This window comes from Stegastes partitus, unplaced genomic scaffold (genome assembly GCF_000690725.1).
Source record: "Stegastes partitus isolate 25-593 unplaced genomic scaffold, Stegastes_partitus-1.0.2 Scaffold496, whole genome shotgun sequence".
In the NCBI taxonomy this organism is placed as follows: Eukaryota; Metazoa; Chordata; class Actinopteri; family Pomacentridae; genus Stegastes; species Stegastes partitus.
Genome location: NW_007578227.1, coordinates 215,631 through 230,220, shown reverse-complemented (window position 1 = coordinate 230,220; position 14,590 = coordinate 215,631). Strand labels below are relative to the sequence as shown.

The window sequence follows — 14,590 nt, the reverse complement described above, 5'->3', positions numbered from 1 at the left end:
TCCCAGCAGGACTCGCTTTCTGCTTCACTCTCTGTTCTCAGTGCAGCTGCAGCCGCCCCCCCCTCTTCCCCCTTCCTCCCCCTCCTCCCGCTGCTCCAGCAGTCCGCGCAGGCGCACTGGCTCCTCTGTGCGCTCTACTGTTTGCATTGTGTCTGAACTGCCGGCGAGCTTTAAAAATATTATACCACCGCGGCAATGTCGGGCAGGTCGGTCCGAGCTGAGACCCGGAGCAGGGCGAAAGATGACATCAAGAGGGTCATGGCCGCTATTGAGAAAGTACGAAAATGGTAAGAAGAGAACGAGAAATCAGCAGGCTTCGTTATCTAACACGAGAAAGGCTCGCTTGTTGGGGGAGGAGAGGGAAGGAGCAGACGGAGTGAGGAGGGATGAAATGGAAAGAAAAGGACAGTTTTTGAACGGGATTCACGGCAGATGTACTCAGGTGCACCGGGGCGCAGTAGCGCCGTGCACCGCTCCGTGCCGTCGCCTCGCTGCCCGGCTCAGACATACGGCATGTTCCCGGTGGTTTTTTCCGCTGATTTTAACGGCTAGGGTTGAACCCAGAAGCCATTTCGATGCAGTCACATGAAGCCATTGCTGCCCGCTGCCGAGCTCGCAGCTCAGGCGGCGGTTTTAGCACCGAAACGTCCGATAACTCCGGACTTGGAAACAATTTGACGACGGCGCTCTTGAGTCGGAGCAGTTTAGTCCGTGTGGAGTTTTAAATTAAGCGCTTTGAGTCGCCCTTTAGGTCCGATAGAGAACAAGGCTCGGTGGGGGTTGGGAGAGGGAAGTAGCTGCTGTAGTGCATGGCTGAACACGTACTGACTCAGACTGAACGTTTAACACACGAAAAACACGTTTTTATCACTTTTCTGGGCTCACACTTACACATGTTCACCAGGAGAATGTACTGTTGTTATGTTTACCCGTGTAACCCCGCACGGTGGCAGGATTGAATGTGTTTTTTTTTGTTTATCAGGTGGATTAATCAAACGTCCCCAGGTCAAAGTTACAGCTTTAACAATAATTTTAACTCATTTTCAGGCGATAAAGGAAAAGTAGTTATCAAAGCATAATCTGTTTTAGGGTGAATTTAGAGCACATTAAATTAAATATAATGCTTTCTGTAATTAGTCTTTTTTTGACCTTTTTTTTTTTTTTTTTTAAGTTTTGCTCCAGTAATATGATTTCTGAGATGTAAACTAGTGTCAATAACATGAAGTGAGCCTCCTTTATAGGGACTCAGAGGAAACAATCAATTTATGGATCCATCAAATATTTAACCTGTTTTAGTAATGAATTGACAACAATGTGAATAATCAAGAAGATGAGCTGTAATTGTTAGGATTTATTCCTCATTGCACAGTTCTTTTGTCATCATGTGTTTGTTTTTACAACAACATCAGACATCTGAATATGTCAAAACCACCAACATTCAGTTGCACCAGCTTCACAAATCCAACTGGTTTCAGGTTTTCTTCCTCCCAGTTGGCGATTCACATTTTTTTCTTCTTTCTGACTTTTTATATTGCATATAATGGTTTTGTTAATCAAGACAATATCCTGTATTGAAAACCTCTGTGAGCTGCTAATCATAGTTCTTATGTTGATTTTAAAGCAGACACTGTTTACTGTTGTCCAGCCTGTATTTTAAAAATTAAAAAAAAAAAAAATTGCTTGGAACTGAAAAGATAAGTTTGCAAATTCAAACAGCAACCATGTGTTGATTGTTGGAAGCATTTAAAAAAAAGAAAAAATAATTAATTGGAATCAGTGATGGAAACAAACAAGACATCTGAATGTGTCTCAGCTGTTCTCCACTCGATCAGAACGTTTAATCAATGACTATTTTGCCAATTGAGTATTAATTTAAATACATTTTTTTTACGGCAAAATGGCAAGAATGTACTTACAAATGTTGATATTTTCAGTTTTTTGTATTCATAGTTGCTTTTTTTTTTTAACCCTTAATAAAACAAAAGAAGACAAATATATTAGCTGTTTTCTGACTTCTTATAGATCAAATGATAATTTGATTAATTAAGAAATTGGTTGTTGATTTTAATTTTTCCTATCAGTATCCTATTGCCTCTTCTGTACATCTAAATTCTAATTTTAGATCTGAAATGTTTATTAACTAGAGCATAAAGTTAAATCAACAACCATTTTGCGAATCATTTCAGTAGTTTTTTAGGCCAAACAGACTGCTTCAAGGGTTATATTGTCTGATTTTCTTACTAATAGTGTTAACCACTGACCAAACAAAAAATAAATCAAAATATTTCAGAACTACACAGAATCCAGTACTACCAGCTTCACAAATGCAAATTTGTCTTGGTTTATATTGAGTTTTTCTTTTTCTGTAATTTAGTATTTATCCACTGATCAAGCAAAATAACATCAACAATGGGAATTTTTTCCTTTTTTTTCTATTTTCTAATTTTTTGTCCAGCAAATAGTTATTTGATTAATTATTAAATAATAATGTACCCCCGTTCATAAGCCCCACGTTGATTTTCTGTGTGTTCACTTTAACACTATCCAAATCGGTGCTGTTTGTTGATGACAGTTTAAGTCATTTATTAACGCAAAACTACAGACAGTTCACTGGTCAGGTCCTCAAATGTAGATTTTTTCTCCAGGTTTTCTTCATTGCACAGTTTTCTAACAACTGATAGAACAAAATAAGATAGTTTGGATGTACAGTAGTCCTTTTGGACAAGAAAACCATAGATATTATATTCATTAGTTGCAGCACCATTAATAATTATTATTTAATCACTTCAACACTATCCACATGTCAGTTTTGTAATATTGGAAATGAAATGATTGATCAACTTGAACACGACATGTAGGCAAGAACAGAACAGCACTATTCATTAGTCTGACATTTATTATCTGTATCTGTCTGACAGGATCCTACTGGCAGTTCTGTGTTGTTAAATTGTAATTTGGAACTGAAACAATTAGTCAACTTGATGAAAACGAAATCAACATTTTTTTTAGTTGATTAACCATTTAAATAATATTTAAGCAAAACTGCTAAGAATTTGTTAAAATCCACTTGACAATGTTGAATAATTGTAGGTTTTCTCACTAATAGTAGTTTTCTTTAACCACTGATCAAACAAAATCATATATTTGAGTATATCAACAGCAGGAAATTGTCATTGTATTCAATTCTTATTATTGGTATTATTATTTTAAAACAAATCCTCCCCAAAATTCACTGAAAATGTAGCGAAAACTGTCCATCGAACATTTCCTGTCAATACATTAACATATAAATGTCATGATTTGTCCGAATAACAGTTCAATTCAAACAGTTGTAGTTTGCTATCATTAAAAAAAAAAAAGCAGAAAGAAGGCCAAGATTCAATGGAGAAGCTGAATTTATCGCATTTTTCCTTATTTTAAAGTGTATGTTATGACTTGATTCATAAAAAAAATATGAATGAAAAGTTTAATTTATAATAATAAATATGATGTTTAGTTGCAGCCTTCATAATAAACTTCATGTACACATAGTAGCTCATATGATTCTAGTGTCTCTTCATTGATTTTCAGATTCCTACAGTATAGGTGACAGAATGACTACAGTTACAGCTGCTTTGCTTTACGTTGTTATTATACACTTATACTGTACCGGGGCCTCTTTTCCTCTCACAGGGAGAAGAAATGGGTGACTGTTGGAGACACGTCCCTTCGCATCTACAAGTGGGTTCCGGTGACGGAGCCCAAATCAGATGACGTGAGTTCATTATCAGCAGTAAAACCACAGCGTGACCACATGTTTTCAGCTGTTTCTTTGTCTTTACATGGCTTGATTACACGTTGGAGCTTTTTTTTTGTGCATTTTTTTCCCCCTGTTACAGAAAAACAAGAATAAGAAGAAGGGCAAAGATGAGAAATACGGCTCAGAGGTGACGACTCCAGAGAACAGCTCCTCTCCGGGGATGATGGACATGCATGGTGGGTACCAGAAATACAGACCGTAAAGATTCTAAATATGTGAGCCGTTCTGTTTAGAGTTACTGAAACAAAAAAACAATTTTAGTTATAATTATTATTCTTTTAGTTTGTTTACAGTATGTACTATTTCAGTACTCTCTGATTGGTCAACCGATTGGTTCCTACTAAAGATGTAAATCATTAGAAACGTCTCTCACATGTATTGCCTTTTTTTTTTTTTTTTTTAATGCTTATGGCACTGTACTTTATGCCCTCTGAATCCAAAGAAGTCTGGCAAGTTTGGAAGTTTTTTTTTTTTTTTAAATTTCCAAAAATACAACATTAGTCAGCCAGAATATGGAAAAGAAATTCTCCACATCGAAACTTTAAAATTTGATATTTCATCCAAATCATTTTGTCGTACGTGTCTCATTTAAAAATTTACCATTTGCAGTTTAAAAAAAAAAAAAAAAGGTAAAAAAACTGAGCAACACGTGATAAAAATTCTGAGTGTTTGGCTGAACTGCAGGCTGTGTTTATACAGAACAGATATGGAAACAAATGAGATAGATTGAGAGCAAAATATCATACTAAATCAATAAAATAAATGCAGTATGACTTAAAAAACAGTATGTCGAGGAGCAAGTTGTTGGAAGATACATTCAGCATGGTGAAACATCTTTCTAGAGTAGTGTGAGAGACACTGAGTTTGTATAGGTTGTAGAAATGCACATAGTTAAATATCAAATATGTGGAGGTACCTTTTTTCCCATTATTGGTAACACCTGTGTGCACACATGTTGAACATGTTTAATCCTGGTTGTCCATTTTTATAAAATGAATCATCAAAGAAGTTCAACTTAGTTTTTCTTTTGTATGATTGATGTCATTATAACTGTGTCGTCCTCCACAGAAGACATTTTTGAGTTGTTTCTGCTTCTAGCCACGGTTGTGCTGTTTCCATGGAGGGGAAATGAACCAACTGTGAGGAAAAATGTGGCAGAAGCAAAAAAAAACAAAAAAAACAAAACGTGGGGTTCAGACGGTTAACAAATGTTCCAAACAGAAGGTGTTTGTTGGGGACTACTTTCAGCGGCGGATTAACCTGCGTTTGGTGCTGCAGTGCGTATTTCCAGCAGCAGGATGATGAATGTGGGATTAAGATAAACTACTGTGAGTGTTTTCATGGTAATGAAAGAACATGTCACCCACTGTGGCCGTGTGGCTTGTTGATGTGTTTTTAATGGTTTTTAATTAACAGTGGAGCTCTGTGACACAGACGTATGAGATATGAGGCGTTGGGTGCACAGATGATGCTTTTTAAGAGACTTCAACATCTAACATCTAGAAGCTTCCCAAAAATAATAGGTTTTTAGCTGCCATGTCCTCCACTTGCTAAGAAAGTATAGGGTGAGTGCTTTTAATTTGTTTTCAGCAGTTTGTTGTATTTCCTGTGTTTTTTCCCCTCAGATGCAGCTGCATCCCTTATTTGGTTTACTGACTGACACCCCTCATTTATGAACCCTCGAAACCTTGATCAGCTTTTAGATGTTTTTTTTTTGTTTGCTCCTGTCACATTTTTTTGTCGCTGTGGGCTCATTTTTCACATATACAGTCCTTCAGCTCTGTGGAAACAGCACAACCATGACGAGAGAGAGAGAACTCAAAAATGTCTTTTGCTCTATATGACAGTTAAAATGCCATAAATGATAATGCTTTATATATATATATATATATGTATTTTAAAAGTGGACACTGAATTTCTTTATTTTGGAAGGTGGTTCAGTGGTTAGCACCGTTACCTCGCATTAAGAAGGTCGCCGGTTCGCGTCCCGGTGAGGACACCGGGATCTTTCAGTGTGGAGTTTGCATGTTCTCCCCGTGCAACGTGGGTTCTCTCCGGGTTCTCCGGCTTCCTCCCACACAGTCCAAAAACATGTTGAGGTTAATTGGTGATTCTAAATTGTCCGTAGGTGTGAATGTGAGTGTGCTTGGTTGTCTGTCTCTAAGTGTAGCCCTGTGATAGACTGATGACCTGTCCAGGGTGTCCCCTGCCTTCACCCGGAGTCAGCTGGGTTATGCTCCAGCCCCTCTGCGACCCTAGTGAGGATGAAGCGTTGTATAGATGATGGATGGATGTATTTTAATCCAAAAAACTTGGAGTCAACATGTACAGCATTTTCCAAGTGTCCTCAGATGTTACCAAGACTGGAAAAAATGATGACTCTACATACTATAGACATTTATCAATGTACTTTTTACCAACTTCTACAAACTTGTTTTTCAATCTCCTCTGCTCGTCACTTGTAGACAGAAGGTTTCACCATGCTGAATGTATCTTCCAACACATTGCTGATAACTTGCTCCTCTGGATACAGTTTTCAAGTCATTATTTTTTTATTCATCAAATCCATTTTATTTTCCTGTCACTCACTCTGATTTGCAGAATTTTTGTCATGTCAGTTATGTCTTCTCTGTTTCTCCGAGTTGTGCAGAATTTTTTGATTAACAGTCATTTTTAAAAATTTTTATTTTATTTTTTAAAAACTTTTTCACCTTTATTATAGAGGTAAGTGAAGAGGGAGGGAAAGCAGGGAGAAGTGTGGGGGAAAGACATGCAGCAAATGGCCGTGGGTCAGAGTTGAACCATGATCGCTGCATCGGAGACTTCAGCCCTCGTGTATGGGTCGCCTGTTTAACCCATTGAGTTTGTGCGATGCCCCAGAAACAGTTTTTTAAGGTTTATTTATGGCGATTTTTAATTTTTTTTTAAAGGAGACATGTAACACAATTGTTTACTTTTTTCAGATGTAGCTGCTCTTCACACACAATACATTCAAGGACCGTCAGTCGGTTAAAGATCTGATCATTCTGTTTGAGAAGTTTCTGGCTCTAAAATGATTTTTTTATGCCTGCTGTTGAGTTCTGGTCTTCAGAGAATTAAACTTTAACATTTATTAGTGTAAAATTTGGCTTTTCAAACCTGTTAGCTACAGTGTCATTCTCTAATACACTCATATTCTTAGAGGTTTATCGTTTCTTGATTCACTTTCTGTTAAGAAAAGTCACACCAGTTGCAGTGATTTAACACAGAACTATAAAAATAAATATGTGTGTTTTGCCTCTGTCTATCTCTTTGCTAGATGACAACAGCAACCAGAGTTCCATCGCCGACTCATCCCCGGTGAAACAGGAAAACAGTTGTAGCACCAGCCCCGCCCCGGAGCCCACCACCGCATCGCACCGCGACAGCAGTGAGACCAAGACTGACCAGAGCCCGGACAGCAAGAGGGGTGAGGCGCTCGCACACACAACCACCAGCAGGCTTTTAAACAATAGCTCCATCTAAAGCAGCTCCTCGCTGGCCTTCATTTATACCTGGTGGGCAGCAAGCAGGTGGTAGACGTGGAGAAACAGCTACTTCTGGTTTTGTCTGAGGACATGATGGCGGCGCGTATAGACGCAGCGACACCTTCAGGAGACGGCGAGAGTGAACGTTTAGTGTCTTATCCCAGACGTGCATTCCACAAAACGTACTAATTAAATGATCCTGAAGAAACGCTCTCTCATCTTGCCTGTACTGCTGTGTCTGTACAGCAAAATGAAAATAAACTTGACTTAATTTGATTTGACAAACACCGTCAGACTGAGAGAAAATTAAAATGACTACCTTCCCACAGTGGAAGACTCATAAAGAGACTCAGTGCAGCTGTGGCCATGCAGCGCCCCTCGAGACTGTCAACCATCTATGGCAAGGAGTGACAACATCCATCTGACGAGTCGTGGTCACACTGTAACGAGTCAGAACTTTTCTTCCAGACATCTCTAATGTCATTCTGACCAGCCAATACGACAGTTAGAGATCTAATAACAGTTAAGTTTGGACTTGACAGAATATCAGCTGCAGACCTCTCAAACATCGTCTTATCTAGTCGGAGCTGTTGTGGCTGATGCTGCTCATCTGTGTCAGCAGAAGTAACGGTGACGAAAAAATGCTGTAAAATAGAAAGAGCTTGATAGCAAAGAGTTTGTAGAGAACAAGAGCTGCGTTCATTAGAGATTTGTGGTCGAAAGTTACAACAACTTTGGGCTCAGGCTTCTCCAACGTGGCTGTCATATCAGCGCCACATTGCTTCGGCTGGTCAAAACTCTTATTCCAGTTGTGTGTAATTACATTTTTGACAATTATTCAATGAAATATGTATCTGTAATGCGTTTATTTCTCAAGTGAAAATGCAGAATAGTCACTGGCTGCTGGCTTCTTTAATGAGAGGCTTTGCTGCTTTTCTTTGTCCTTCATGACAGTTAATTTAATATCCTTTAGTTCTGACTGTTGGTCCAACAACTAAAAGCAATTTGAAGACGTCATCTCGGGCAGTGGGGACGTGAATCACGACAAATGGCTTTTGTAATGACTATAAAGGCTATTTTTCAACTGTTTTCTGACAAACCAATAATAGACTGATCATGAGAATAATTGTTAGTTTCAGCTCTGATGACAACTGCAAAGACAGTTGAATGAATGAATGAATGAATGAATGAATGAATGAACATCCACAGAGCAAATGAATTTAACTTGACAACTTTGTAATGATGTCAAACATTGAAATGTAAGATTTACTGTTAGAAGAAGGGCCTCGATCAGTGATGGTCAATTATTATGGATTGAGCAGAGACAGAAGTTTTAGAAGTCGATCAGTGATGCAGCCTGTCAGAAAACAAACACTCTTCTTACTGACATGAAGTTGTTAGAAGCATTTACAAAAAGCCATCAGCTTTAATGAAACAGAAGCCAACAATTTTATGTATTCATGTCTGAAAAGTGTGACTCCAACTAATGATTAATATCAGCAACATGTCAGAAAATAATACAAATATTACTGTCAAGTTAAAGCTGTAGATTCAAAAGCAGTTTTGCATTTAAAAAAAAAGACTAAATTGTGTCCATCCAGGTTCAGGGATGTTTGTGGTCATCAAACTATGCAGTTACTTCTCTCAGCCACACAGTGTCATTAACGGGTCAGAAAACAGAGCCTGCAGCTGCAGCACAGTCCAGTGTTCAGTGTTTAGTCCTGGTCTGTATTTACTGCCAAGTGAAGAAGTGAGCTTCTGTTTTGATGTGTTTCTGTTTTCCAATCTTCAGGTAAGACCATCCCTTCATCAGAGACCTCAGAGAGAGCACAAAGTGCCAAGAGAGAAAGTCTGTCCTCAGGGGAGAAGGACTCTTCAGACAGCAAAGCCACTCAGGTACCAACATGTCTGCATGAAACTACACCAGCTTGTTTATCAGTGTAGGGATGGATGTAAATAATCTAAAGCTCACCAAAATTACACACAAAAAAACATGTTTTCTTACTCATGTTTGATGTGTTCACATTCTGACACATCAGCAGCTGTTTCTAGTAAACTAACGCAGCTTTCTCTGGAAAAACGGCAGACGAGGACTTAATAAAGTACTTGAGGACTGGAGAAATGAACCCAAGCTAAGCTTTAGTAGAACAATATGTTGTTAAAAATCACTTTACTGTACATGTCTCATTTCAGAATTCCTCTAAAATATACCGTTTGCATCAGATTTAGTGAAACACTAAAAATTCTGCAGTTCTTCGCTCAACCGAGAAGCCACGAGCGACTCTGCTGTGAGGTGAAAATAGAAAATTACTTTCATTATTCTACATCAGCGGTCCCCAACCACCGGGCCGCGGACCGGTTCCTGGTTGTGGGTCATTTGGTACTGGGCTGCACAGAAAGAACAAAAACGTTTTGTTAGTTCATTTTATTTCCGGTGGACTCTGCAGGGTGTTTTATTTTGAAAAATGACTAGATCGTCTTCCTGTCACTTCCGCCTGTGCTTGTTTCCCAAACTTGAGTCCCGCCGGTGCCGAAATGAATGAAAAACAAACGTCTCTGGAGAGCTTCTTTGAAAAGAGGAAGAGACTCGATGCTGAGACAGAAGAAAAAGTAAACACATATTTAGCAATAGAAAGTCATTTGATTAGTCTGACACTTTTTTTTATTGGTAGAAATGATTATTATTCGTTATTTGCACGATGACCGGTCTGTAGAAAATTGTCTTGCTAGAAACCGGTCTGTGGTGCAAAAAAGGTTGCGACGTCTGTGAAGATTCTCAGTCATCCAGGTCATGGTTGTTCTCATAGATTAATCATAGCAGCTGTACCTGCATGAGTTCCTTGAAGACGTTTCACCTCTCATTCAAGAGGCTTCATCAGTTCTGATCTGCCTCTTGGATGAGAGGTGAAACGTCTTCAAGGAACTCAAGCAAGTCCAGTAGCTACGATTAATCTGCGAGAAAAAAACGTTGAGGACCACTGTTCTATATTTTAGCTGAACACAAACAAACAAATAAACAGACTGTGCTGTTTGTTGTTGCTACTTCTGGCTGCACACATGACTCATGTTTGTGTGTCTCCCTGTAGGACCTGGAGGAGGAGGCCCCGCCCAGCAAGAAAAGCAAACTGGAGTCCTCGTCTCAGGACTTTGAGGAGAGTTAAATGTTTGGGGCTGAGTGATTCTCTCCTTCCCTCACCCGTCCCCTCTCTCTGTACCTCCCCCATTAACTCTAGATGATTTAGGGCTAATGGACACACCGGCTCTCCTCTCACTCCTCTTTTTTTCCCCCCTCTCCCCTACTCTACCCAAACTCTTCAATACCAAAGGGAGAATGGACATCTCCCTGCCTCCCTCCCTCCCCCTCTAACACTCCCCTGCCACAGAGGGAGAATGGATATTACCTCTGGTCCCCTCCGTGCTTCCTTCCAGTCCTCCACACTCTTCACTAATGCCAAGAGAAAGTGTCGACCCCCTGGCTGCAACCCCCTCTGCGACCAGGGGCGGCGCTGTCAGCCCAGCCACCGCCAGGCCAGACGACAAACACTGACCTGCATCTGTGACTAAAAGAGTAAACACTGGGGATCTGAGACGAGGACGAGGTCGGCCGCAGACGCTGCTCTGAGACCGCTTTCTAATCACTGCTAACGGTTTAGCTCAGGAGGCTAACCCGGTCTCAGATCAGCGGCCGCGGGAGGGGAAACCTCCACCCCATGACCACGTCGCTTCAATCCTCCCGATTCGCCTCCTGTTAGACTAATGTTCTATATTTGTTTAGGAAACGTTTAGGGTTTTTTTCTCAGGAGGGTCAATGCACTGTTATGGTATGTCACAATCGATCACAGATAGATTTGCTGCTGTAGTGGATGTCTTTTTTCTCCATTCACGTGTTTTTTAAAGTGAATTAGTTTGTGGTTCGTAGAGGAAGAAGACGACGGTACTGAACGAGATAAACTCTTGGATAAGTAGTGAAGGCCGGTAGCGTAGGTCCTGGAGGTGTGCCTTGAGTTGCTACGATTTTAAATACACGTTTTAGGTCAAGCAGGTTTTGAATTACAATTTTGGTGCCATGTTTTATTTGTTTTTTTTGTTTTGTTTTGGGGGTTTTTTTTGCCTTATAATTGTCACTAATTAGTTATATCCAATATTTATACTCAATCACAACAGTTTGGTTAAAGGAATAGTTAAACATTTTGGGAAACATTTGCTTTCTTGCAGAGAGCAGACGGAGGTTTGCTGCAGCCAGGAGATGGTTAGCTTAGCTTAGCTTAGCTTAGCATAACGGCTGGAAACAAAGGGAAACAGTCAAGAGATAAAATCCACCTTTTAACTGGAGCAAAGTGGAAATCAGCAAATGACAAAGGCTGCAATGGAGGACTTAAGAAGTGTGGTTATTAAATAATGAAACTGTAGTTTAATTTGATACCATTTGAGCAGATTGAAACATTGTTGGTTGTTTATTCTGATCAAAGATGAATGTTTGAGAAGTGACAAACCCAACCGTCATTAGCATTAATAGCTTTATTTGCGTTATTTGGATGAATCTGTTCAATGTGTTCCTGATTGACTGTTTGGTCTGTAAAATGAGAAACAAAATGAAAAAAATATTCAATATTAGGATCTGGATTTGGAGGAAAAAAAAAATTCCTCCATTTGATGAACCGAATCCCTAAATTGTTTGAGATTAATTCAATAGTTGACGACTAATCCATTCATCGGTTAATTGTTGCAGCTCTAAAGCACAGTGTCATTATTTCACAGCCACACCTCCTACGTTTTATAGCGGGGTTTAAAATGGGACAGTGGGTTCATAAACTCATGCTGGTCTACTTGTGTGACAGCTGCACCTCTGATGGCGTCTCGTAGAAATCTTCTCCATCACAGGATGTTTGTTACAGTGATACTTTCAAATTATTTGTATCGCAAAAATATTTTCCCCAAATCATTCAGCTTTACTTCTAAAACTTCCAAAGTCTCTGAGGCCAAACAGCATCTCTTCTCATCTGCTGCTGCTGCTTCCAGAACATGGATCTGTACAAACAGGATTTCATATTTGGGGTTTGTCTCTGTGTTCCGCACTAGAACTGAACAATTTGAGGAAAATATCTTAAATTAGATTTTTCTGAGAGATACTGTGATGAGAGTTTTGCTCTAATTGTTTTAGCTGCAGTTCAGTATTGACTGTGTGATAGACGATGATGTGATGGAGGGTTTTCACACCATCAGAAGTGTGACTGTCGCATGAGGATGGATCTGTAACGCCACAGCCACAGTTCAAACTCTGTGTTGCACAACATATATCCTAAATTGCAACCTCTGTAATTTTCTGATTACATCGATTCAGATTTTGATTGGTTCAGCCCGACTCCACAAAGCAAACTGTGGCGTTGTTTACACGTTACATTTCTGAAGTTTTCCTCCAGAAAGTCGCTGCTTCTGTCTCAGAAACAGTCTGGCACATAACTCTCTGTGAAACCACAACGGATCTTGTTTTACACTTTGTTTTTGTATGAATGAAATGAAATTCAGCACGTTAATTGGTGAGCTTTAGGGGTGCTGCTAGGTGCAGCTCAGTGCATCTCACTGTTGTGTGCCAGGTTACTTCTGGGCACATGACCTCACCTGGAGGGAAACTAGCCAACAAGCCACTGAGTGTTAGAGGTTTGATAAAGTGGAGGTTTTTTTTTTTTTTTTTGCAGTAGAACTGCAACAAATAATTGCTTTGACTGTCGATTTATTATTGTCAGTTATTTTCTTGATTTCTAATTTGGTCCACAAAAAGTGAGACAAATTCTGAAAAATGTTGATCAGTGTTTCCCAAAGTCCAGGATTGTCCACAACCCCAAAATACCCATTTACTGTCAAAAAGGAGGGGGAAAAAACAGAAAATAACACATTGAAGAACCTATAATCAGACAGTATAGACTTTTTTTTTTATCATAGTGGCTGACAACTTGTTGAATGACTTGTTGCTGAGCAAACCATCTCTTAGTGCTGCAGTGGCTTCAGTCTACTCACACAGCTCTCAGTAAGGAAGCAAATGAGCGCATTTTTTCCTTTAAAAGTGGAATTTGAACACTACTCAGAAGTTAATTTGACCATCTGCACACCTCATTAGTCCGATCTCCTGGTTGTTGATCTGCGTCGTCTTCAGGTGGTTTTTGTGCGCCTGAAGTCGGAGCAGAGCAGTTTCTGGTTTTCCCGTCACATTTCTCCTCTGTCAGTGTTCTGTGTATCACTACTTATCTTCGACCTGCAGGTGTTTGTGTAGCTCCCCACAGAAGGGTCCAGTCTTTTAGCTCAAACATTGGTTTTGATCCTCCTTCAAGGTGCTGTCTGTCGGCTGAATCCATACCTGCGTGGCATCCAGCTCTCGGTTTTGTGCAGATTTGTGCAAATTTACTTGAACTTTCTCGTACGGATTCAGACCTATGACCTCTAATGTGCAAACCTCACACGTGTCACATTTATGAGTCAATATTGTGAGTATGGATTGAGATGAATTGAATCACTGCAAACCAATGACTTCATAACATAACAGGGGCTACAGATGACTGATTTCAACAAATCAGCATTCACATGGATGGAGAGAAAAGAAACTAAAAATGATAATTGTCTCAGTTTAGAGGATGGATTAGCATATACCTCATTCCCAGTCCAGCAGCGCTGGAACTTAAAATGCTATTGTATTGACATTAACAGTTATAAACAGCATTATGTACACTCAGTTTAAGAAAAAAGTCTCACTTATGTTGTAGCTTTCACCTGATCGAGCCAATTGCTTATAGTTTGCTCATAACTGTGTTTTAAAAAAAGCAACAAAAAAAGACGAGCTGTGAGATATAAAATCTTGTATGTTGTTTTCTTTTTTTGTTTTTGTTTTCTTTTCTTGGGACCATTTTGTTTTTTCTTTTGAACTTGTACAGATTTATGGTTTGGTTTGACTTATTTATTCCATCAGTAGTGCTTGGTTTTTATCATGTCCAATGGTTTTGTTTTCTTAATAAAAGTCACAAAACAAATCGTTTTTGTGTTTCACCTTACAGGACGTCTGGTAGCGTAGCGGCCTCCTCAACGTGCATCTGAGGATGTTGCGTATCGGTATTTGTTTACCTGCATGTGAAAGTTACACAGAGTAGAAGAGAATAGAATATTTATTTTATTGATGGCCCATTGGGGGAAACGTATGCGCCACAGCAGCATCCAAGAAATACAGAAAAGAAGGACTAGGAAATAATAATTAAGCAATAAAGTAAGTACATACACAAGATGACAAAAATATACAATT

At 39.4% G+C, this 14,590-nt stretch overlaps 1 protein-coding gene across 1 annotated transcript in view; it reads left to right on the top strand.

Annotated features, from left to right (window-relative positions):
• bcl7a (BAF chromatin remodeling complex subunit BCL7A) overlaps nucleotides 1-14,324 on the top strand; it is a 30,570-nt gene extending 16,246 nt beyond the window's left edge. The window contains exons 2-7 of the mRNA XM_008287346.1: nucleotides 100-287; nucleotides 3,673-3,754; nucleotides 3,879-3,975; nucleotides 7,098-7,247; nucleotides 9,098-9,201; nucleotides 10,392-14,324. Of these exons, the coding sequence (XP_008285568.1) occupies nucleotides 196-287; nucleotides 3,673-3,754; nucleotides 3,879-3,975; nucleotides 7,098-7,247; nucleotides 9,098-9,201; nucleotides 10,392-10,466 (600 nt within the window). The 5' untranslated portion in view covers nucleotides 100-195 and the 3' untranslated portion in view covers nucleotides 10,467-14,324. The remainder of the gene's footprint in view (nucleotides 1-99; nucleotides 288-3,672; nucleotides 3,755-3,878; nucleotides 3,976-7,097; nucleotides 7,248-9,097; nucleotides 9,202-10,391) is intronic.
• The last annotated feature ends 266 nt before the right edge of the window (nucleotides 14,325-14,590 follow it).